The sequence below is a fragment of the Pecten maximus genome, chromosome 2 (assembly GCF_902652985.1).
Source record: "Pecten maximus chromosome 2, xPecMax1.1, whole genome shotgun sequence".
Lineage (NCBI taxonomy): Eukaryota > Metazoa > Mollusca > Bivalvia > Pectinida > Pectinidae > Pecten > Pecten maximus.
The window spans coordinates 1325486-1348857 of record NC_047016.1 but is presented as its reverse complement, the minus strand read 5'-3'; the positions used below and the strand labels follow the sequence as shown (position 1 = coordinate 1348857).

The 23372-nt window shown below is 38.4% G+C and overlaps 1 protein-coding gene across 9 annotated transcripts in view; it reads left to right on the top strand.

Moving 5' to 3' along the window:
* LOC117344301 (spectrin alpha chain-like) overlaps positions 1–22965 on the top strand; it is a 55733-nt gene extending 32768 nt beyond the window's left edge. For 3 of the 9 annotated variants that reach the window (XM_033907044.1, XM_033907026.1, XM_033907008.1), the window contains 25 exons: positions 236–335; positions 829–903; positions 4266–4414; positions 4572–4761; positions 5053–5319; positions 6287–6371; positions 6608–6792; positions 7128–7232; positions 7420–7529; positions 10924–11022; positions 11256–11376; positions 11562–11816; positions 11985–12083; positions 12687–12923; positions 13075–13211; positions 13370–13559; positions 13989–14168; positions 14934–15046; positions 18487–18504; positions 19684–19738; positions 20078–20274; positions 21116–21169; positions 21298–21444; positions 21797–21944; positions 22177–22965. In XM_033907044.1, coding sequence (XP_033762935.1) covers positions 236–335; positions 829–903; positions 4266–4414; positions 4572–4761; positions 5053–5319; positions 6287–6371; positions 6608–6792; positions 7128–7232; positions 7420–7529; positions 10924–11022; positions 11256–11376; positions 11562–11816; positions 11985–12083; positions 12687–12923; positions 13075–13211; positions 13370–13559; positions 13989–14168; positions 14934–15046; positions 18487–18504; positions 19684–19738; positions 20078–20274; positions 21116–21169; positions 21298–21444; positions 21797–21944; positions 22177–22302 — 3442 coding nt within the window. In that variant the 3' untranslated portion in view covers positions 22303–22965. The remainder of the gene's footprint in view (positions 1–235; positions 336–828; positions 904–4265; positions 4415–4571; positions 4762–5052; positions 5320–6286; positions 6372–6607; positions 6793–7127; positions 7233–7419; positions 7530–10923; positions 11023–11255; positions 11377–11561; positions 11817–11984; positions 12084–12686; positions 12924–13074; positions 13212–13369; positions 13560–13988; positions 14169–14933; positions 15047–18486; positions 18505–19683; positions 19739–20077; positions 20275–21115; positions 21170–21297; positions 21445–21796; positions 21945–22176) is intronic. The other 6 variants (XM_033907061.1, XM_033907053.1, XM_033907035.1 and 3 more) reach the window with 4 other exon arrangements.
* Positions 22966–23372: the final 407 nt, after the last annotated feature.

Genomic DNA, 23372 nt, shown 5'->3' with positions numbered 1-23372 from the left:
AGAAATGATTTTTAGCACAAGATAGTTTTAGTGGTTTGTGATTGTTAACATTGTAAACTGATGTTAACAATGTTTTTCTGGAGAGACTTTGGTCTACCAATGTTCACATTGTTTTTCTGGAGAGATTTCGGTGTACTGATGTTTATAAAGTTTTTCTGGAGAGATTTCGTTGAACTGATGTTTATGTTTTTCTGGAGAGATTTCGGTGTATTGATGTTTGCATTGATTTGTGTAGAGACCTGACCTCATGGATCAACAGTATGATGTCGTTGGTGTCATCAGACGAGCTTGCCAAGGATGTGACTGGGGCGGAAGCCTTACTGGAGCGCCATCAGGTAGTTACCAACTGTGTAGTAAAACAAACATATCCCCTCTCCATATACCTCCAGAGTCAGTATCATTACAGAAAGGCATGCAATTCTCTAGAATCTCTGATAAGCAAACTTTCAATTCAAGTTAGAACCTGCTACAAATTTTATAATTCTTCCCTTGAAGCATTCTAGATGGTCCCTGTAGTATCATCATCACTGTAAAACCTGGCCCACTGTAGACTAAAAGCTTCAGCTTTCTGCTCTCTAAGTGCCTCTATCAGACAGATGCTTAGAGTAAATATAACAGGAACCGCTGTCTGGCTTACCTCGGCTGTAATGATGGCATCCAGCCTAGGTCAGTTCCGGTCTATCTATAACATGTCTATAACAATGGGTGATGGCAGTGTTGACGAGGATTGTACTGGTGTATAACATGTCTATAACAATGGATGATGGCCGTGTTGACGAGGAAGGAGATGGTACTGTTGTTTTGTTGGTAATCACCTGTCCTTTACAGATGTTCAGCTCAGAGATTGTCAGCCATTACGGTATCACGCAGCTGCCGACAGAGGAGGAGATTGAGGAGGAGCTGGTACCTTATATTTGTGTCTACAGCACGCTGCCCTAGCTACAATAGGCCGCCTTGTCGCATCTTGATCATAGGCTGTCAAGCTTTTATTTTTCTGGGTTTATTTTTTTAATGCTAAAGAAAAATGAACACATTTAGAGTTTTCAGAGTAACTGTTTATAAAATAGATAAAAATCTCTGTTTATGAAAGTGATCTGATTCCTCTGTTTATAATGGAAAAATGACTTGTACAGGTTTATAAACCCAGAAAAGTTTAAAACTTTACAGCTAACTTTGATGTTGCTCTTTCATTGTTGATTAAACATGATAAAAATAAGCTGTCATGCTATACAGGGAAAAACAAATATGGAAGAGACATGATTCTATGGTTACTATGGATGTGCTAAAAGCATACCTATATACTGAAATAGATTGATGGGATATAATGAAAGCATAACTATATACTGAAATAGATTGATGGGATATAATGAAGGCATAACTATATACTGAAATAGATTGATGGGATATAATGAAAGCATAACTATATACTGAAATAGATTCATGGGATATAATGAAGGCATAACTATATACTGAAATAGATTGATGGGATATAATGAAGGCATAACTATATACTGAAATAGATTGATGGGATATAATGAAAGCATACCTATATACTGAAATAGATTGATGGGATATAATGAAGGCATAACTATATACTGAAATAGATTGATGGGATATAATGAAAGCATACCTATATACTGAAATAGATTGATGGGATATAATGAAGGCATAACTATATACTGAAATAGATTGATGGGATATAATGAAAGCATACCTAGAAATAGATTGATGGGATATAATGAAGGCATAACTTTATACTGAAATAGATTGATGGGATATAATGAAAGAGCTGCATGGAATATGAATGGCCTCATAAAGAGAAACATTTGCTGATTGTTGCCCTCAGCATTGGTTTCCATATATGAGTGCCATCCTTGTTAACAATATTTTACAATGATTATATGAGTGTCATCCTTGTGTTTATTAAGAATGTTTTACAATGATTGTCTCCCCTTACAGTTTCCAGAACGGCTATAAAGTGATACACTTACAGTGGTATTAATTGTTCAGTGGGGGTTATATAATAATAAATATATATGAGCAGTATTGTATAGTGATGACTGGTTATACTGACAACACCTCAACCGTGACTAGGTCAAGTATTGGTCAATGACTCACAACAACTCAACCGTGACTAGGGCAAGTATCGGTCACTGACACTGACAGCTTCACTCCGACGAGGACAAGTATCGGTCACTGCCAGCACCACTCTGACTAGGACAAGTATCGGTCAATGACTGACAACAACTCAACTGTGACTAGGGCAAGTATCGGTCAATGACTGACAACAACTCAACTGTGACTAGGGCAAGTATCGGTCAATGACTGACAACAACTCAACCGTGACTAGGGCAAGTATCGGTCAATGACTGACAACAACTCAACCGTGACTAGGGCAAGTATCGGTCAATGACCGACAACAACTCAACCGTGACAGGGCAAGTATCGGTCAATGACTGACAACAACTCAACCGTGACAGGGCAAGTATCGGTCAATGACTGACAACAACTCAACCGTGACTAGGTCAAGTATTGGTCAATGACTGGCTACTTTAATGACAACTGTACTCATACTAGAACAAGTATCAAATAAAAAAAAAAACAACATTTTATTTACTGTGAGATGTTTATGAATGATGACCACACTAACCATCAGCATGATGTGTACAGCAGTCTAGAGTGTCCAAATAACCATACGCAGATTATAAACTGTTTGATATGCTTGTTGTGTGTTAACACTAATCAAAGAGATGATAGTGATATGTTATGTCCCATAGGGTTATAACATGGGGGACGATAGTGATGTGTGTGTGCTGTCCCTATATGTTATACTGTATTCTACCACGTTTGCTATGCAACGCCAGTTTTGATTGGTTTAAAACCGTGTATTATTTGCCAGTAATACACTCTCATGTCACTAATACATGCTCGTGAGTCACAGCTGTTAAATCTTTCCCCTCCAAAATCGTGCATTTGTAAACAAACATGGCGGCGTCTAAAAGTTTGAACGTCGGAGACTGTGTATTTTACAACAGAGACATTTGCCAGATTGTTAATTTCTATCCACCCAGAGCAGACTTTGCTAAACAATATGTTGTAAGGTCAATTTCCACAGGCAACCTTTGGAGAGCATTTCTACATGAATTGCTGGCCGACATCCCCAAAAGTTCTCGCAACGTTGCCGTCAACTGGCTTTCGGATTGACATCAGCTTTTGAATATTCATTAGCATGTGCGCCTTATCGTTTCTTGTGAATTGTAACAGCCATGTAGCGACACATTTCCCGGGGTTTCGTTGCCGTTTTTTTTTATTAGGAAGAGGTAGATCTCAGAACTAAACAGTACATGGTAGAATAGAAATAATCAACTTTGACTCGTGTATTGTTGCAGGATATACAATGAGGACTCGGATATTTTGCAATTTTAATTAATAACTGAGGCCTGCGGCCTTCGTTATTAATCTAATTGCAAAATATCCTCATCCTCGTTGTATATCCTGCAACAATACACGAATCATTGTTAATTTTTTCTTAAATAAACCAATATTTAATAGAATACACTATAGTATTTAATATTAATATTTAAGAGTTTGTTGCTGAAATAGAGATGCATGATTTTGTTGCAAGATAGGTAGGTCAAAGGTCAGCATTAACATCAGAAATTCATTTCCTCATTTATGTTTCCTAGGATCTAGAGCATGATTTTTTGAGATTTTTATCTGTTTTTGGTATTGGAAAAATTCAGGCATATTGCTTTGATGTTAAAGTGATAAGTATGTACAATTGTACATATAAATATAGTCAACACCACAGCGGAGTATTGGACAAGATCTAATCTCCTTCACCTGATTCCTGTTTCAGACAATTAACCCATGTTTTATTTGTAGCATGCCAAGAGACTGGAATGTACTTTAGACTAACCGACTTTGTTTTCCATATGTTTCATTTGATTACACCTGTTATTTCCAGTTGTAGTATTTAATTTTTGGTGTACCTGATTGTTCACATTTACTTCGACCACTGGTACATTTTCTGACGTAGCTTTTGGTATATTAAGTTATTATTGTTTAAGTAATTCACAAAAACTTGCTACTAATTCTTACAGGAATAAATCCATAGATGTAGATGTTTTGTTAAATCAGTATAGTTGTGACCTACACCGTCGATTTCGCACTGAACATTGAACTTACAATAAGTTAATTGGTTGTACTAAGTTTTCCTATATTGTTCGTGGATACTGAGTTAGCTATTTTGATCATGATAACAGGAACACCGTACAGAGATTGATGCTCGCTCGGGAACCTTCCAGGCGTTTGAGGTGTTTGGACAGAACCTTCTACACAACGAGCACTATGCTAGTGAGGATGTGTCCGGGAAACTGGAGGAGTTGGCCAAGGCTCGTGAGGAACTGGAACAGTATGTTGTTTATATACACAGTATAGTGTAGATTTTAGAAAAACACCTGAAAAATTTGATAAAAAAAATGCTATTTTCAAGTTGTTAAATGTTCTTGATCAATTAAAAAATACAGTCTACTTGAGAAGGTATTGAAGTAACTTTTGGTGTGTTACAGAGCGTGGATTGCGCGGCGGATGAAGCTTGACCAGTGCCTCGAATTACAGCTGTTTTATCGTGACTGTGAGCAGGCAGAGACATGGATGCACTCTCGTGAAGCGTTCCTCTCGGGTGACGCTGTTGACGGTGACAATGTGGAAACACTTATCAAGAAACATGAGGACTTTGACAGGGCCATCAGTAGCCAGGTATAATTTCTCTATAGCATGTTGGCAATAAGGTCGTGTAAAGTTAGAGTTAACCAGCCTCTTGTAGATATTTAAAATTTAAATCATTTCAAACTGACAATCTGTATTCGCTTTTAATATTTATCCTCCAGAAACGGAGTCGGTGCAATGAATTTTAGAGACAAACTCGGCAGCAATATCATATGTTAAAAGGTTGATTAATCAATGATAATCCTTCAATCTGTCCTAATTACTGTTTTCAACAAGAGCAAGTTCAGGGTCAAGCCTCACTGCATGTTTTCCTGTTTACAGCAAGAGAAAATCCAGGCACTACAATTGTTTGCTGACCAGTTGATCGGCGGAGAGCACTACGATAGTAGCGCCATTGCTGACAAGCGCGATCAAGTGTTGGACCGCTGGACCAATCTCAAGGATGCCCTTATTGATAACCGCTCCAAGCTGGGCGAAGCACAGACCCTACAACAGTTTTCTCGGGATGCCGATGAAATGGAAAATTGGCTCCAGGAGAAACTACAGATTGCCATGGATGAGTCTTACAAAGACCCTACCAACATACAGGTATATATTAACTTCATTGTCAGTCCTACCGACATACAGGTATATAACTACGCTGTCAGTCCTACCGACATACAGGTATATAACTACGCTGTCAGTCCTACCGACATACAGGTATATAACTACGCTGTCTGTCCTACCGACATACAGGTATATAACTACGCTGTCAGTCCTACCGACATACAGGTATATAACTACGCTGTCAGTCCTACCGACATACAGGTATATAACTACGCTGTCAGTCCTACCGACATACAGGTATATAACTACGCTGTCAGTCCTACCGACATACAGGTATATAACTACGCTGTCAGTCCTACCGACAAACAGGTATATAACTACGCTGTCAGTCCTACCGACAAACAGGTATATAACTACGCTGTCAGTCCTACCGACATACAGGTATATAACTACGCTGTCAGTCCTACCGACATACAGGTATATAACTACGCTGTCGGTCCTACCGACATACAGGTATATAACTACGCTGTCAGTCCTACCGACATACAGGTATATAACTACGCTGTCGGTCCTACTGACATACAGGTATATAACTACGCTGTCAGTCCTACCGTCATACAGGTATATAACTACACTGTCAGTCCTACCAACATACAGGTATATAACTACACTGTCAGTCCTACCAACATACAGGTATATAACTACACTGTCAGTCCTACCGACATACAGGTATGTAACTACATTGTCAGTGGATGGAAGTCTCACAAACATACATATGATTTGAAGTATGAAATTTTCATTGTGATTTGATTAGTAAACCATCATTATTTAGGGGAATTAAATTACAAAATTGTTCAAAAGGAAGGAAAAGATGAATATCTGAATAAGATTTTCTTTTATCGGTGTGATTTATTTAGACATAGACTGATTGTTTTATACCATATTGTTGTTTTGTTGTTACAGAGTAAACACCAGAAGCTTTATACCATATTGTTGTTTGTTGTTGCAGAGTAAACACCAGAAGCACCAGGCATTTGAGGCAGAGTTGGCTGCCAATGCTGACCGACTACAAGCACTACTTGGCACTGGTCAAGGTAATATACCCACTGTTACTATCAGTAATATAATTGGTAGTGGTCATTATAACTCATCAGTCTTGGATAAAGAATCCTGACAGACATTTATAAACCTGATGCTAAACAAGATATCTTTTACAAGTTATAGAACTAGAGTTCATAGTTTGCTCTGGAAACTTCATTTATAAATCTGGTACTAATCAAGACTTCCTGAAGAACTAGTTTAAGGTTAATCTGATTCTATTATGTTTTAGCTTTGATTGACCAGAAGCAGTGTGCTGGGTCGGAGGATGCTGTCCAGGCCAGACTTGAGAGCCTCGCCTCACAGTGGGAGACACTAGTTGCCAAATCTGCTGAGAAGAGTGACAAGCTGAAGGAGGCTAATCGTCAACAGACCTACAACGCTGGTGTCAAGGACATGGAGTTCTGGCTTGGCGAGGTAACCAACATGGAAATAGGTGGACTCTCTAACTATTACATCTCAGTTTCTCAGTTTTGTTATGTTTGTAATTACAAGAACAGATGCTAACTTGGATGTTTGTGATTACAGGTAAAACATTTGCTTAGCTCTAATGTTTGTGATTACAGGTAGAACAGATTTTAAGCTCTAATGTTTGTAATTACAGGTAGAACATGCTATGCTTGGATATTTATGATTACAGGTAAAACAGTTGCTAAGTCTGATGTTTGTAATTACAGGTAGAACAGATGCTATGCTTGGATATTTGTGATTACAGGTAAAACAGTTGCTAAGTCTGATGTTTGTAATTACAGGTAGAACAGATGCTAGGCTCTGAAGAGTACGGAAAAGACCTGTCCTCTGTGCAGAACTTGCTGAAGAAACACCAACTTTTGGAGGCTGACATCGCAGCTCATGAGGTACGTAGAGCGCTAACATTTAACTGTAGGTACAGAGGCTAATATAATTAGTGATTCATTTATTTAGTCAAATTTTTAACTCTCCTTATTATCAAATGATAAAATATTTATGGACATTCACTGGGCAAATCCTTCACAAATTTCATTCATATACAGTATAGTGGATTACTTATGTGATTTGTTTTAGGATCGTATTAAAGACCTAAACACACAAGCTGACCAATTCTGTGATGCTGGAGTCTGGGACGCGGAGAGCATTGAGACCAGGAAGAGAACTATCAACGAACGATACGACAAGTAGGTGTCACCACAGACACATCAGTAGTGTATCCTTACGACCAGTAGGTGTCACCACAGACACATCAATAGTGTATCCTTACGACCAGTAGGTGTCACCACAGACACATCAATAGTGTATCCTTACGACCAGTAGGTGTCACCACAGACACATCAATCATGTTGTTATAATATTGTATCCTTACCACAAGTAGGTGTCACCACAGACACATCAATAGTGTATCCTTACGACCAGTAGGTGTCACCACAGACACATCAGTAGTGTATCCTTACGACCAGTAGGTGTCACCACAGACACATCAATAGTGTATCCTTACGACCAGTAGGTGTCACCACAGACACATCAATAGTGTATCCTTACGACCAGTAGGTGTCACCACAGACACATCAATCATGTTGTTATAATATTGTATCCTTACCACAAGTAGGTGTCACCACAGACACATCAATAGTGTATCCTTACGACCAGTAGGTGTCACCACAGACACATCAATAGTGTATCCTTACCACAAGTAGGTGTCACCAGATACATCAATAGTGTATCCTTACGACCAGTAGGTGTCACCACAGACACATCAATAGTGTATTCTTACGACAAGTAGGTGTCACCACAGACACATCAATAGTGTATCCTTACGACAAGTAGGTGTCACCACAGACACATCAATAGTGTATCCTTACGACCAGTAGGTGTCACCACAGACACATCAATAGTGTATCCTTACGACCAGTAGGTGTCACCACAGACACATCAATAGTGTATCCTTACGACCAGTAGGTGTCACCAGTCACATCAATAGTGTATCCTTACGACCAGTAGGTGTTACCACAGACACATCAATAGTGTATCCTTACGACCAGTAGGTGTCACCACAGACACATCAATCATGTTGTTATAATATTGTATCCTTACCACAAGTAGGTGTCACCAGTCACATCAATAGTGTATCCTTACCACAAGTAGGTGTCACCAGTCACATCAATAGTGTATCCTTACGACCAGTAGGTGTCACCACAGACACATCAATAGTGTATCCTTACGACCAGTAGGTGTCACCACAGACACATCAATCATGTTGTTATAATATTGTATCCTTACCACAAGTAGGTGTCACCAGTCACATCAATAGTGTATCCTTACCACAAGTAGGTGTCACCAGTCACATCAATAGTGTATCCTTACAACCAGTAGGTGTCACCACAGACACATCAATAGTGTATCCTTACGACAAGTAGGTGTCACCACAGACACATCAATAGTGTATCCTTACCACAAGTAGGTGTCACCAGACACATCAATAGTGTATCCTTACGACCAGTAGGTATCACCACAGACACTTCAATAGTGTATCCTTACCACAAGTAGGTGTCACCAGTCACATCAATAGTGTATCCTTACGACCAGTAGGTGTCACCACAGACACATCAATAGTGTATCCTTACGACCAGTAGGTGTCACCACAGACACATCAATCATGTTGTTATAATATTGTATCCTTACCACAAGTAGGTGTCACCAGTCACATCAATAGTGTATCCTTACCACAAGTAGGTGTCACCAGTCACATCAATAGTGTATCCTTACGACCAGTAGGTGTCACCAGACACATCAATAGTGTATCCTTACGACCAGTAGGTGTCACCACAGACACATCAATCATGTTGTTATAATATTGTATCCTTACCACAAGTAGGTGTCACCACAGACACATCAATAGTGTATCCTTACCACAAGTAGGTGTCACCACAGACACATCAATAGTGTATCCTTACGACCAGTAGGTGTCACCACAGACACATCAATAGTGTATCCTTACCACAAGTAGGTGTCACCAGATACATCAATAGTGTATCCTTACGACCAGTAGGTGTCACCAGACACATCAATAGTGTATCCTTACGACCAGTAGGTGTCACCACAGACACATCAATAGTGTATCCTTACCACAAGTAGGTGTCACCACAGACACATCAATAGTGTATCCTTACGACCAGTAGGTGTCACCAGTCACATCAATAGTGTATCCTTACGACCAGTAGGTGTTACCACAGACACATCAATAGTGTATCCTTACGACCAGTAGGTGTCACCACAGACACATCAATCATGTTGTTATAATATTGTATCCTTACCACAAGTAGGTGTCACCAGTCACATCAATAGTGTATCCTTACCACAAGTAGGTGTCACCAGTCACATCAATAGTGTATCCTTACGACCAGTAGGTGTCACCACAGACACATCAATAGTGTATCCTTACGACCAGTAGGTGTCACCACAGACACATCAATCATGTTGTTATAATATTGTATCCTTACCACAAGTAGGTGTCACCAGTCACATCAATAGTGTATCCTTACCACAAGTAGGTGTCACCAGTCACATCAATAGTGTATCCTTACAACCAGTAGGTGTCACCACAGACACATCAATAGTGTATCCTTACGACAAGTAGGTGTCACCAGTCACATCAATAGTGTATCCTTACGACCAGTAGGTGTCACCACAGACACATCAATAGTGTATCCTTACGACCAGTAGGTGTCACCACAGACACATCAATCATGTTGTTATATAGTGTATCCTTACCACAAGTAGGTGTCACCAGTCACATCAATAGTGTATCCTTACCACAAGTAGGTGTCACCAGTCACATCAATAGTGTATCCTTACGACCAGTAGGTGTCACCAGACACATCAATAGTGTATCCTTACGACCAGTAGGTGTCACCACAGACACATCAATCATGTTGTTATAATATTGTATCCTTACCACAAGTAGGTGTCACCACAGACACATCAATAGTGTATCCTTACCACAAGTAGGTGTCACCACAGACACATCAATAGTGTATCCTTACGACCAGTAGGTGTCACCACAGACACATCAATAGTGTATCCTTACCACAAGTAGGTGTCACCAGATACATCAATAGTGTATCCTTACGACCAGTAGGTGTCACCAGACACATCAATAGTGTATCCTTACGACCAGTAGGTGTCACCACAGACACATCAATAGTGTATCCTTACCACAAGTAGGTGTCACCACAGACACATCAATAGTGTATCCTTACCACAAGTAGGTGTCACCACAGACACATCAATAGTGTATCCTTACCACAAGTAGGTGTCACCACAGACACATCAATAGTGTATCCTTACGACAAGTAGGTGGCACCACAGACACATCAATAGTGTATCCTTACGACCAGTAGGTGTCACCACAGACACATCAATAGTGTATCCTTACGACCAGTAGGTGTCACCAGACACATCAATAGTGTATCCTTACGACCAGTAGGTGTCACCACAGACACATCAATCATGTTGTTATAATAGTGTATCCTCATTAGAATTTAGATTTTAAGAAGTTGTAATCTTTTTTTACAGAATCAAAGAACTAGCAATTGTGAGGAGGACACGCCTGAATGAAGCCAACACCATGCACCAGTTCCTGCGTGACATTGATGACGAGGAAGCTTGGATCAAGTAAGTTATTCAGTTTTGTTGCACCAGGCTTTTAGAGTTTTTGCAGGAGACTGATATAGTCTAAGAAAATATTGAATTGATTGGGAAAAGTTATAAACTGAAATGTTTCTGGGCTCATATTTTATGTAGGAGTGCTATGTGATAACTATGATAGCTATACCATAACAGACTATAGTAACATGTGTCCGGGTCTGAATTGAAGACAGGTTCATATCTGACTGGTATGTTGACAGGGAAAAGAAACTGCTGGTTGGCTCCGATGACTATGGACGTGACCTGACCAGTGTACAGAATCTACGCAAGAAACACAAGCGTCTGGATGCTGAGTTGGCTACCCACGAGCCTGCCATACAGGTAAGATACATGTTACTACTGTAAAAGTTTTCACCGAAATTCTGAACCATTTCAAAAGATGTTCTGTATCAGAGACATGGAATGATAATTTATATATAATCACCTTTAACAATTTGATAGTGAAAATCTATATATGGTGAAGGCAACATGATTAAATCTTTGATATTTTGTTATGATAATAACAGGCTGTTCAAGACACTGGAGCCAAGCTGATTGAGGAATCAGACATCAACACAGCCGACATTAAGGACCGTCTGCAGCAACTACAGGACAGCTGGGAGGAGCTCAAGTCCATGGCATCTAACCGTGGACAGAAGCTGGAGGAGTCTTATGCCTTCCAGCAATTCTCTGCTAGTGTGGAAGAGGAGGAGGCATGGATCGCAGAGAAACAACACCTCCTGTCTGGTGGTGACCACGGTGACACCATGGCAACTGTGCAGGTACACATGACTCTTCTGTAAAGGAAAATACGGGAAAAACTCATCAGTAAAATATTGTGTAATGTCTTGTCACTTGTTTAATGATGGTATACATCATTGCAGTATGTGGTGTTTTATTGTGATGTTTAAGATTTAACAAGATTTTATTTTTTATAATTAATTTCACAGGGTCTATTGAAGAAGCATGAAGTGTTTGAGACCGACTTCCAGATACACAAAGAGAGATGTGAGGAGATCAAGAACGAGGGAGAGAAACGCATCACTGAGGTATTTTCCTATTTACATCCAAATTGTATCTTATATCAAATTCCACTGTCTGTATACTGTAATGTTTATACCCCATGTAGAGTAGTTGCCTGGTACTGACCATAGGCGATGGTGTTTCTCTGGGTACTCCGGCTTTCCTCCACCTCCAAAACCAGGCACCTCCTTAAATGACCCTGGCTTTTAATGGGATGGTAAACAACATAAACTAAACCAATTATACCCCACTTAAGTAAAAAAAGGGGGGGGGGGGGGGGGGGGGTATATTGTATAAACATTGTCTACGTATCTGTCCGTGTGTACATCCATCCATGATAAGCCCAATATATCACAAACCCCTGGACAGATGTAATTCTCATTATAGCTTGACCCCTAATAAGATTTTGTGGTCATCGATCATGGTTAAAGGTCAAAGGCTGCGTTTTACCACTTTCAAATTAAAATTCTGTAGCCCCAAGATTCCTCAACTTTGGACAAATTTATTTTATTGATTCGGGAAATATCTTACTTTACTTTTATAATGGATGCAGACATTCAAAAGTAATGTGATCTGTTATCAGTTTATAATGAATACAGACATTGAAAAGTAATGTGATCTGTTGTCAGGGTAACCACAATGCTGATAGTATAGACCAGAGGAACAAAGGCCTACAGGAGAAGCTGGACGCCCTGGACGCAGCTGCAGCCCGACGTAAGGCTGGACTCATTGACAACTCGGCCTTCTTACAGTTTATGTGGAAGACTGATGTCGTAGAGAGCTGGATTGCTGACAAGGAGACCCAGGTTCGCTCCGACGACTACGGACGCGATCTGTCTTCTGTGCAGACTCTCCTCACAAAACAGGTAACATATAAATATGATAATAATATCTTATTTGATTTAATTCAATAAATGATATTTAGGACAGATATTGAGGTCTGTATTTAATTCAATAAAAGATATTTAGGACAAATGTTGAGCTCTGTAATTCACGCCATTGAATTATCCATGACAGGAAACTTTCGACGCTGGACTGCAGGCCTTTGAGAAGGAAGGCATCCAGACTATTTCTGCTCTGAAGGATCAGCTGATTGCAGCTCAACATGCTCAAACTGCTGCCATAGAGAAACGTTACAATGATGTCATCGACAGGTGAGACAAACTGCTTGTTTCTATGTCAAACCTGGTAAAATAATAGTCATTACTTATCCCATCATAGAACTAAGTGTTCAGTTAATTGAAAATACCATTATCATGTTAAAAACTTTATATCAACCTGTACAAGGTTTTACACTTTCTTCACGTTGTAGGTGGCAGAAGCTTCTGAATGACTCGGATGCACGTAAGCAGCGACTGTTGCGTCTCCAGGAGCAGTATAGACAAATAGAGGATCTTTACCTCACTTTCGCGAAGAAGGCTTCAGCCTTCAACAGCTGGTTTGAGAATGCAGAAGAAGATCTCACTGACCCTGTTCGGTGTAACTCTGTGGAGGAAATCAGGGTAAATAGTTTGTATGTCTGTGGCCAAAAAACTGACTTACTGGAGTAAATTAGGACTACGTACCAAATGGCAGATGGAAATATTCTGTATACATAGATCTTGTATGTATAAAGGTTAACTTTTTTTATACACCAGGCCATGTATGTGTTAATATTTTTTAGTACAACAGGCCCTGTATATGTATATGTTAATATTTTTGTACAACAGGCCCTGTATATGTATATGTTAATATTTTTTATACACCAGGCCATGTGTATGTATATATATTTTTTACAACAGGCCCTGTATATGTATATGTTAATATTTTTGTACAACAGGCCCTGTATATGTATATGTTAATATTTTTGTACAACAGGCCCTGTATATGTATATGCTAATATTTTTTTATACCCCAGGCCCTGTATATGTATATATTTATTTTTACAACAGGCCCTACGTGAAGCCCATGATCAGTTCAAAGCTTCTCTGAGTGCTGCCCAGGCAGACATCAACCAACTGGCCGCTCTGGATAAGAGGATCAAGAGCTTCAACGTGGGACCAAACCCGTACACATGGTTTACCATGGACGCACTGGAGGACACCTGGAAAAACCTACAGAAAATTATTAAGGTAAGGCTGGGTAATACTTTAAAAGTGATGTTGATGATGGGGCTATACTTGTGGAGTATTGCAGTGACAGTATAAACCTTTTTTTTTAAACAAGACTTAGGAGTACACTTTATATTAGGAGTGTACTTATATTAGGAGTATACTTATATTAGGAGTGTACTTATATTAGGAGTATACTTATATTAGGAGTGTACTTATATAAGGAGTATACTTATATTAGGAGTATACTTATATTAGGAGTATACTTATATAAGGAGTATACTTTATATTAGGAGTATATTTATGGAGTATACTTATATTAGGAGTATACTTATATTAGGAGTATACTTATATTAGGAGTATACTTATATTAGGAGTATACTTATATAAGGAGTATACTTATATTAGGAGTATACTATATAAGGAGTATACTTATATTAGGAGTATACTTATATTAGGAGTATACTTATATAAGGAGTATACTTATATTAGGAGTATACTTATATTAGGAGTATACTTATATTAGGAGTATATTTATATTAGGAGTATACTTATATAAGGAGTATACTTATATTAGGAGTATACTTATATAAGGAGTATACTTATATTAGGAGTATACTTATATTAGGAGTATACTTATATTAGGAGTATATTTATGGAGTATACTTATATTAGGAGTATACTTATATAAGGAGTATACTTATATTAGGAGTATATTTATGGAGTATACTTATATTAGGAGTATACTTATATTAGGAGTATACTTATACTAACATTTGATTACAGGAGAGGGATGTAGACCTCAGTAATGAACAGCAGCGCCAGGAGGAGAATGACCAGCTCCGTAAACAGTTTGCCCAGGCTGCCAACGCCTTCCACTCGTGGCTTACAGAAACACGGTATGTATATCTCCACAGAGTATAGACCGTTATGTATCTCACTATAGACCGGTATGTATCTCACTATAGACCGGTATGTATCTCACTATAGACCGGTATGTATCTCACTACCAAGTATAGACCGGTATGTATCTCACTATAGACCGGTATGTATCTCACTATAGACCGGTATGTATCTCACTACCAAGTATAGACCGGTATGTATCTCACTATAGACCGGTATGTATCTCACTATAGACCGGTATGTATCTCACTATAGACCGGTATGTATCTCACTATAGACCGGTATGTATCTCACTACCGAGTATAGACCGTTATGTATCTCACTACCGAGTATAGACCAGTATGTATCTCACTACCGAGTATAGACCGGTATGTATCTCACTACCGAGTATAGACCGGTATGTATCTCACTACCGAGTATAGACCAGTATGTATCTCACTACCGAGTATAGACCAGTATGTATCTCACTACCGAGTATAGACCGGTATGTATCTCACTACCGAGTATAGACCGGTATGTATCTCACTACCGAGTATAGACCGTTATGTATCTCACTACCGAGTATAGACCGGTATGTATCTCACTACCGAGTATAGACCGTTATGTATCTCACTACCGAGTATAGACCGGTATGTATCTCACTATAGACCGGTATGTATCTCACTACCGAGTATAGACCGGTATGTATCTCACTACCGAGTATAGACCAGTATGTATCTCACTACCGAGTATAGACCGGTATGTATCTCACTACCGAGTATAGACCAGTATGTATCTCACTACCGAGTATAGACCGTTATGTATCTCACTACCGAGTATAGACCGGTATGTATCTCACTACCGAGTATAGACCAGTATGTATCTCACTACCGAGTATAGACCGGTATGTATCTCACTACCGAGTATAGACCGGTATGTATCTCACTACCGAGTATAGACCGTTATGTATCTCACTACCGAGTATAGACCAGTATGTATCTCACTACCGAGTATAGACCGGTATGTATCTCACTACCGAGTATAGACCGGTATGTATCTCACTATAGACCGGTATGTATCTCACTATAGACCGGTATGTATCTCACTACCGAGTATAGACCGGTATGTATCTCACTATAGACCGTTATGTATCTCACTATAGACCGGTATGTATCTCACTATAGACCGGTATGTATCTCACTACCGAGTATAGACCGGTATGTATCTCACTATAGACCGATTTGTATCTCACTATAGACCGTTATGTATCTCACTATAGACCGGTATGTATCTCACTATAGACCGGTATGTATCTCACTATAGACCGGTATGTATCTCACTATAGACCGGTATGTATCTCACTATAGACCGGTATGTATCTCACTATAGACCGGTATGTATCTCACTACCGAGTATAGACCGGTATGTATCTCACTACCGAGTATAGACCGGTATGTATCTCACTATAGACCGGTATGTATCTCACTACCGAGTATAGACCGGTATGTATCTCACTATAGACCGGTTTGTGTCTCACTATAGACGGGTATGTATCTCACTATAGACCGGTATGTATCTCACTATAGACCGGTATGTATCTCACTATAGACCGGTATGTATCTCGCTATAGACCGGTATGTATCTCGCTATAGACCGGTTTGTAACTCACTACCGAGTATAGACCGGTATGTATCTCACTACCGAGTATAGACCGTTATGTATCTCACTACCGAGTATAGACCGGTATGTATCTCACTATAGACCGGTATGTATCTCACTATAGATCGGTATGTATCTCACTATAGACCGGTATGTATCTCACTATAGACCGTTATGTATCTCAGTATAGACCGTTATGTATCTCACTATAGACCGGTATGTATCTCACTATAGACCGGTATGTATCTCACTACCGAGTATAGACCAGTATGTATCTCACTATAGACCGGTATGTATCTCAGTATAGACCGGTATGTATCTCACTATAGACCGGTATGTATCTCAGTATAGACCGGTATGTATCTCACTATAGACCGGTATGTATCTCACTACCGAGTATAGACCAGTATGTATCTCACTACCGAGTATAGACCGGTATGTATCTCACTATAGACCGGTTTGTATCTCACTATAGACCGGTATGTATCTCACTACCGAGTATAGACCGGTATGTATCTCACTATAGACCGTTATGTATCTCACTACCGAGTATAGACCGGTATGTATCTCACTATAGACCGGTATGTATCTCACTACCGAGTATAGACCAGTATGTATCTCACTATAGACCGTTATGTATCTCACTATAGACCGGTATGTATCTCACTATAGACCGGTATGTATCTCACTATAGACCGGTATGTATCTCACTATAGACCGTTATGTATATCACTACTGAGTATAGACGGTATGAATCTCACTACCGAGTATAGACCGGTATGTCCTACATAGTCTTTTTATCATGGAAATAGCAGGATATACTAGTCTACCACCAGGTTATTTGTCAAAATTGACAATATTGCAACATATTCTCTTGTGTTTTCCATATAAGATACATTTTCAATAATTGGTTGTATGAATTTTGAATATTTGAAAACAAAAAATGAACTTAAAACAAAATAGAGCACAATTTCCAAGTGTTAAACTCGAGACCATCGACTACCAGTCATGCACTTACTGGTTTTGCTGGTAGCCAACAAAACTAAATACAAGTTATAATCCCAGTGTCAAAATGAAAGATGAACATATTGCAACTTTCACCAAGCCAGAACAAAACTTGCGTTGCTTCATTGAATATATGGAAACTTTACAATGATCATTGCTGCACTGGTGATTTTTAGATTCCTGTGTATTATTCTAAGATGTATTTGTATTTTTATCTTTTGTTTTATCTAAATATAAATATATGAAATTTATTGTATTTATATTTTTATGTATAAAATATATATATTTTGTTTAGATACTTGTAATTTAGATGTACTCAGTATAATTTTGATATGCTTCTAGAGAGTAAAATCTATAGATCTTCTAGACTGAGTGATATATATATATATATATAGTATATACTAGTGAGGATAATATCTATATAGAACATTCAGTAAACTTTATACCTTTAGTACATAGAGAACTTTTATTTATGATAATATTAACTCTTTGTCTGTTGCGCAATGTGGTTATCTCCCCTCTACTCAGCAACCTAATCACAGAATTTTACATTTCAATTTGAATTTTTTTTCTTTTCTAAATTCATTATTTTTCTTCTGAACTCTGCTTCTACCACAGAGATGGGTATGGATTACTGCCCGCAACAGACATACAGTTAATTTCACTCAATTTGCTTTATACAGCAAAATTGTTTATCAAAGTTTTGATTTATTGATGGTTTTTCTTTCATATCGCGTTGTGTATCCTCGTACATACAAACTCGTTGCCCGTTGATGATTCTGTTTCTCATCAGTCTTTGGCTACTGGACGGGTTACTATTTTATTTCCCTTCTTGCATGATATGCATCCTTGTTTCTGTACGAGTTTGCTTTTCTTCTTTTTCTATTTTTTCTTTTCTTTTTTTATGTTTTTGTAAAATATCTTTTTTCCATAAATTTAAAAGTGCGGTTTATTTCCTTATTCTGGAATAGAACCACGAGGCTTGGTGAAATGATTATTAAGTTTAAAGATCATATTCAAAATTATTTACTTCCTTAAGATTGTAAAGTTAAATTGATTTTTGAGATTTATTGAAATAATGATATTTCACAAATTTCATAGTTTTACTTTGATACAGATCTATATTGTTTTTGTGCGCCCTTCAAAAGAATGACATTAAATTTTCAGACAAATTCCTGGCTACAATCCTTCACCGGTTGCATTGCACACCTTGTTTCCGTTTCCTGATGTGATTTTCATTTGACTATGAAAAGACCAGGGTCATGTTAGAACATCCCAGACCTTTTGTTGTTTAGTTACGACCTTGTGATGACCTTGACATACTGCATGACCTTTAGAAGGGCAATTATTTCCTTGCTCTCATCTCTTTTTACTAATACCATTTCCAAAGCACAGGCTATTCCTGAATACTCTGCAGTGATAAATTACTAATCCATTTGGGCGTCCCACTAATCCCGGGCTCAGGGAGAGAGTGCATGGTGTTTTGTCATCTTCATTTCAGATAACACAGGCAGAATAATATGTATATCGGTGGTGATAGATGTCATGGTTTCTATTTGTCAAAATTGTTGTAACTAAAAACAGTTATGTGCACATTTGGTAATAACTTTGAATATTTTTGTGACAATTTTGGTCTTGACATGCATGGTTGAAAAGCTGAATAAATGAATATTGTGATTAGTTGAGAGTTGACAAAATTTACTAAATCATACTACCTTTTGAAAAATTTCTGAAAATATTTGTTTCTTGTTAAAAAAAAAAGTTGATTAAAGTTGATGACAAGCCCTATACAATAAACATATTGGTAATTATTTCATCAAATTTTACAAAACAACCTTCTTTTTCACCTTTTATCTTCCTGATTCTGTTAATACAAAACTTAACACAACGTCCCTAACTTGAGAGATCTTCTTTCCTCCCTGTCTGTAGTGTGTTAGTCTCTGATTTACCACTGTGACATCCCAGCTTATGTCCCTTTGTATATCTACAGGGCAGCCATGATGGAAGGATCTGGTACACTCGAGGACCAGTTGGAGGCCACCAAGGTAAGTGTTAGAGCTACACAATGATTGGCTATACTGACAGATTAATATCTGATCAGAACTTAGTGTTTCTGTCATAATATTTCAGTGACAGTGTTGACAAAGTCTAAATAATAAAGAAATCTATTTGTTTGTATTATTTTAATGTTCCAATTGCAAACAAAGTCAACAAGTAACAGTATGTGTTCTATTCAGTTCTTGATCTAATGCTTTTACGAAGTGCAAAAATCAGAGTAATGATATCTGTCTTAAAAGTGTTAATGTATCCACCTAAAAAAGCCTCCTGTCATATAATGCTGTAAAATTTCATCAGTTAAAACTAGACTTATCTACTTTGTACAGAAAAAGGCAACAGAGGTGCGAGCACAGAAGGGCCAGCTGAAGAGGATCGAGGACCTAGGTGCCTCAATGGAAGAGCGACTGATCTTAGACAACAGATACACAGAACACAGCACAGTAGGCCTTGCCCAGCAGTGGGACCAGCTTGACCAACTCGGCATGAGAATGCAACATAACCTTGACCAGCAAATCCAGGCCAGGTCTGTCACACTCAAGGCCCGTCACTCCCCCCAACCAGGCATTCTTTACATTTCTCCCCTTCTGTCTGTCCTGTCTCATTGCAACAAGTATATTTCTAGATTCACTTAATTCAAATTATATACCAAGGTCGAGTATGAGGCAGGCAAATGAAGGATGTGTAGTTACTACTGGGCATGGGCTTGTTATTGTATATCGAGGTTCTAAGGTCAAAGTCACCACTGTTTATAGAAGGTTTCAAGGTCAGTTAACAATGTAGTTCATAGAGGTCAAAGTCAGCACTACTGTTTATAGAGGTCAAAGACTCTACTACTGTTGATAGAGGTCAAAGTCACTACTACTGTTAATAGAGGTCAAAGTCAGCACTACTGTTAATAGAGGTCAAAGTCTCTACTACTGTTGATAAAGGTCAAAGTCAGCACTACTGTTAATAGAGGACAAAGTCAGCACTACTGTTGATAAAGGTCAAAGTCAGCACTACTGTTAATAGAGGTCAAAGTCAGCACTACTGTTGATAAAGGTCAAAGTCAGCACTACTGTTAATAGAGGTCAAAGTCACTACTACTGTTAATATTGTATTTCAATGAGTTAAAGTTGTGAGAATATACCCGAGACAAGTTTTAATTTTTCAATATGCCAAAGTCACCTTTAATATTTATATGAATATTTCCTTGATTGATTGTAATGTATGTCTTACAGATGATAGCTCCATGAATATCCAAAGATTGTCTGCTGTACCTTGTTTTTAAATACTTTTATTTTACAGTATTTTTGTGTACAATTGTTTAAACAGTTCAGTATGTAGCGCCCTTGTCTGACATCATTACTACTTTTTGTTTACAGGAACAGAAGTGGAGTATCTGAGGACGCTCTGAGGGAGTTCAGCATGATGTTTAAGTGAGTACCTCTTGTGAAATTCACAGTGAAATCAGTTTATTAAAGCAGTTTTTGTATTGAGTGAACACACATTTAAAATCTACATATCCTACTCAGCCTCTGATTGTGTGCTTCCTTTGTTACTACAGACACTTTGACAAGGACAAGTCTGGTAAGCTGGACCACCAGGAGTTCAAGTCTTGTCTGCGAGCCCTGGGGTACGATCTTCCAGTCGTAGAAGAGGGGGAGGTAGATCCAGAGTTCCAAGCCATTCTGGATATGGTTGATCCCAACAGGTATGTCAGCCAGGGATATATTGATGTTTCACATATCATCATTATAAAGAATCCCATGATATCATCAACATTTCACATATTATCATTATAAAAAGTCACGTGATATATATCAACATTTCACATATAGTCATGATAAATATACCAATATCAACGAAAAAAATTCAGGACATCAACATTAAAACAAATATGCTACTATTTGATAGTAACGATAATCTAATGAAATCCTGATCTTAGATTCTTGTTGGTAGAATCCTAGTTATATGCTATCATACAGATGTATGTACTGACTGTGTTTGTTGTTATATACTATCATACAGATGTATGTACTGACTGTGTATGTTTGTTGTGACAGAGATGGCCAGGTTTCCCTACAAGAGTATATGGCGTTTATGATAAGTCGTGAGACAGAGAACGTCCAATCTAGCTCGGAGGTAGAACAGGCCTTCCGAGCTCTAACATCTGGGGACAAAGCTTATATCACAGCACAGGAGTTGTATGCGGTGAGTATTGACTAAAGAACAGACTCCAGTACTGTAACTATTGGGATCCTCTTGCTAATTGAGACAGACATAATTAACTGAATTTCGTTCCATAAATCTGATAATTGTACAGATGACATCCTGTTGTAGCTTGGATCTGATAAAATGGTTTAAACAGTTACCAGTTAGGTAATCCCAAACAGTACACTGTAAGTAATAGGACTAATGCCATTTGTTTTTTTCTGACTTTCAGAACCTGACAAAGGAGCAGGCTGACTACTGTATAGCTAGAATGAAGCCGTTCGTAGACAAGACAGGTCGCGAGGTTGTGGACAGTTATGACTACGCAGACTTCACGCGCTCCATGTTTGTGAATTAATAGGGCTGACTGTCACACAGATCTGTAGAGCTGTTTTCTAACCACTACTTAACCTGGATAGCTTTTCCCCAGTATTGTGTATTAGCCAATCTTATACCTATATATGGTCACTTGCACTGCCACCAGAAGAAGTAACAGTCACTCGTGTTTTTTTCTGGAGAAAAAACAACAACAACATACAAACAGTTTGTCACTGTTCCTTGGAAAACATTGTGTTCATCATCAACAACTTTTTCTTTGTAGGTTGTGAAATCTGAAGCTTGTTATTTGTGTAGACGTGGATTACTGCTGTTGTTTGTCCAGTGTTAATACTAACCCATGATTTGGATTAGTATTGTATTACCCGTCACTACAGAACACACTCCCTAACCAGGAGGTATGAAATCAGTGACTTCCACTCTCACACTCTTGCTCCAGGAAATGTCTGTAATATTTTGACATGCTGTTTTAAGATTATTTTCGCTTCAGCTTTCAGCACAATTTTTTTTTATCAATTCATTGCACAAGTATTTTACAAATACAGGATTATGCTTGCTTTATAGAATTAAGAGGGAAATGTGAGACCATCCATTGTAGTTTGTTTGTGGGTAAGATACAGCCTGCCGGTCTTGTCTGTTGTTAGATCTGTCTTCATATTAATATAATAAACCTTCCATAGATAAACTGGTGTTGATTTTGTCTATATTATCAATGTCACTTCCCTGACATTAACTGGGGACCATTAACTGTAGGACATATACTGCTGTATATATGAAAGTCCTATGGAACTATGCATGAACCAGTATTACCTTTATCTGTGATTAAAGTTCCGTTATCTCAATATACATTTTGAAGTCTAGTAGCAAAGATAAGAAAATCTGTTGGCTTGTAGGAAAAACGAAAAAATCAACCCAAAGCAATAGAGAGAATGTAGATCCTCATGTTTTTTTAGCTCATCTGTCTGAAGCAAGTGAGTTTCTCCATAACCACAAGGTACAGAGACCTGAAAGATTGGTTCTGTGGCATGCTGGGGTGGAGGGCTACCAATTTGGTTCAAATGATTGGCCTTAACCTACATTCAAGGTAATGGA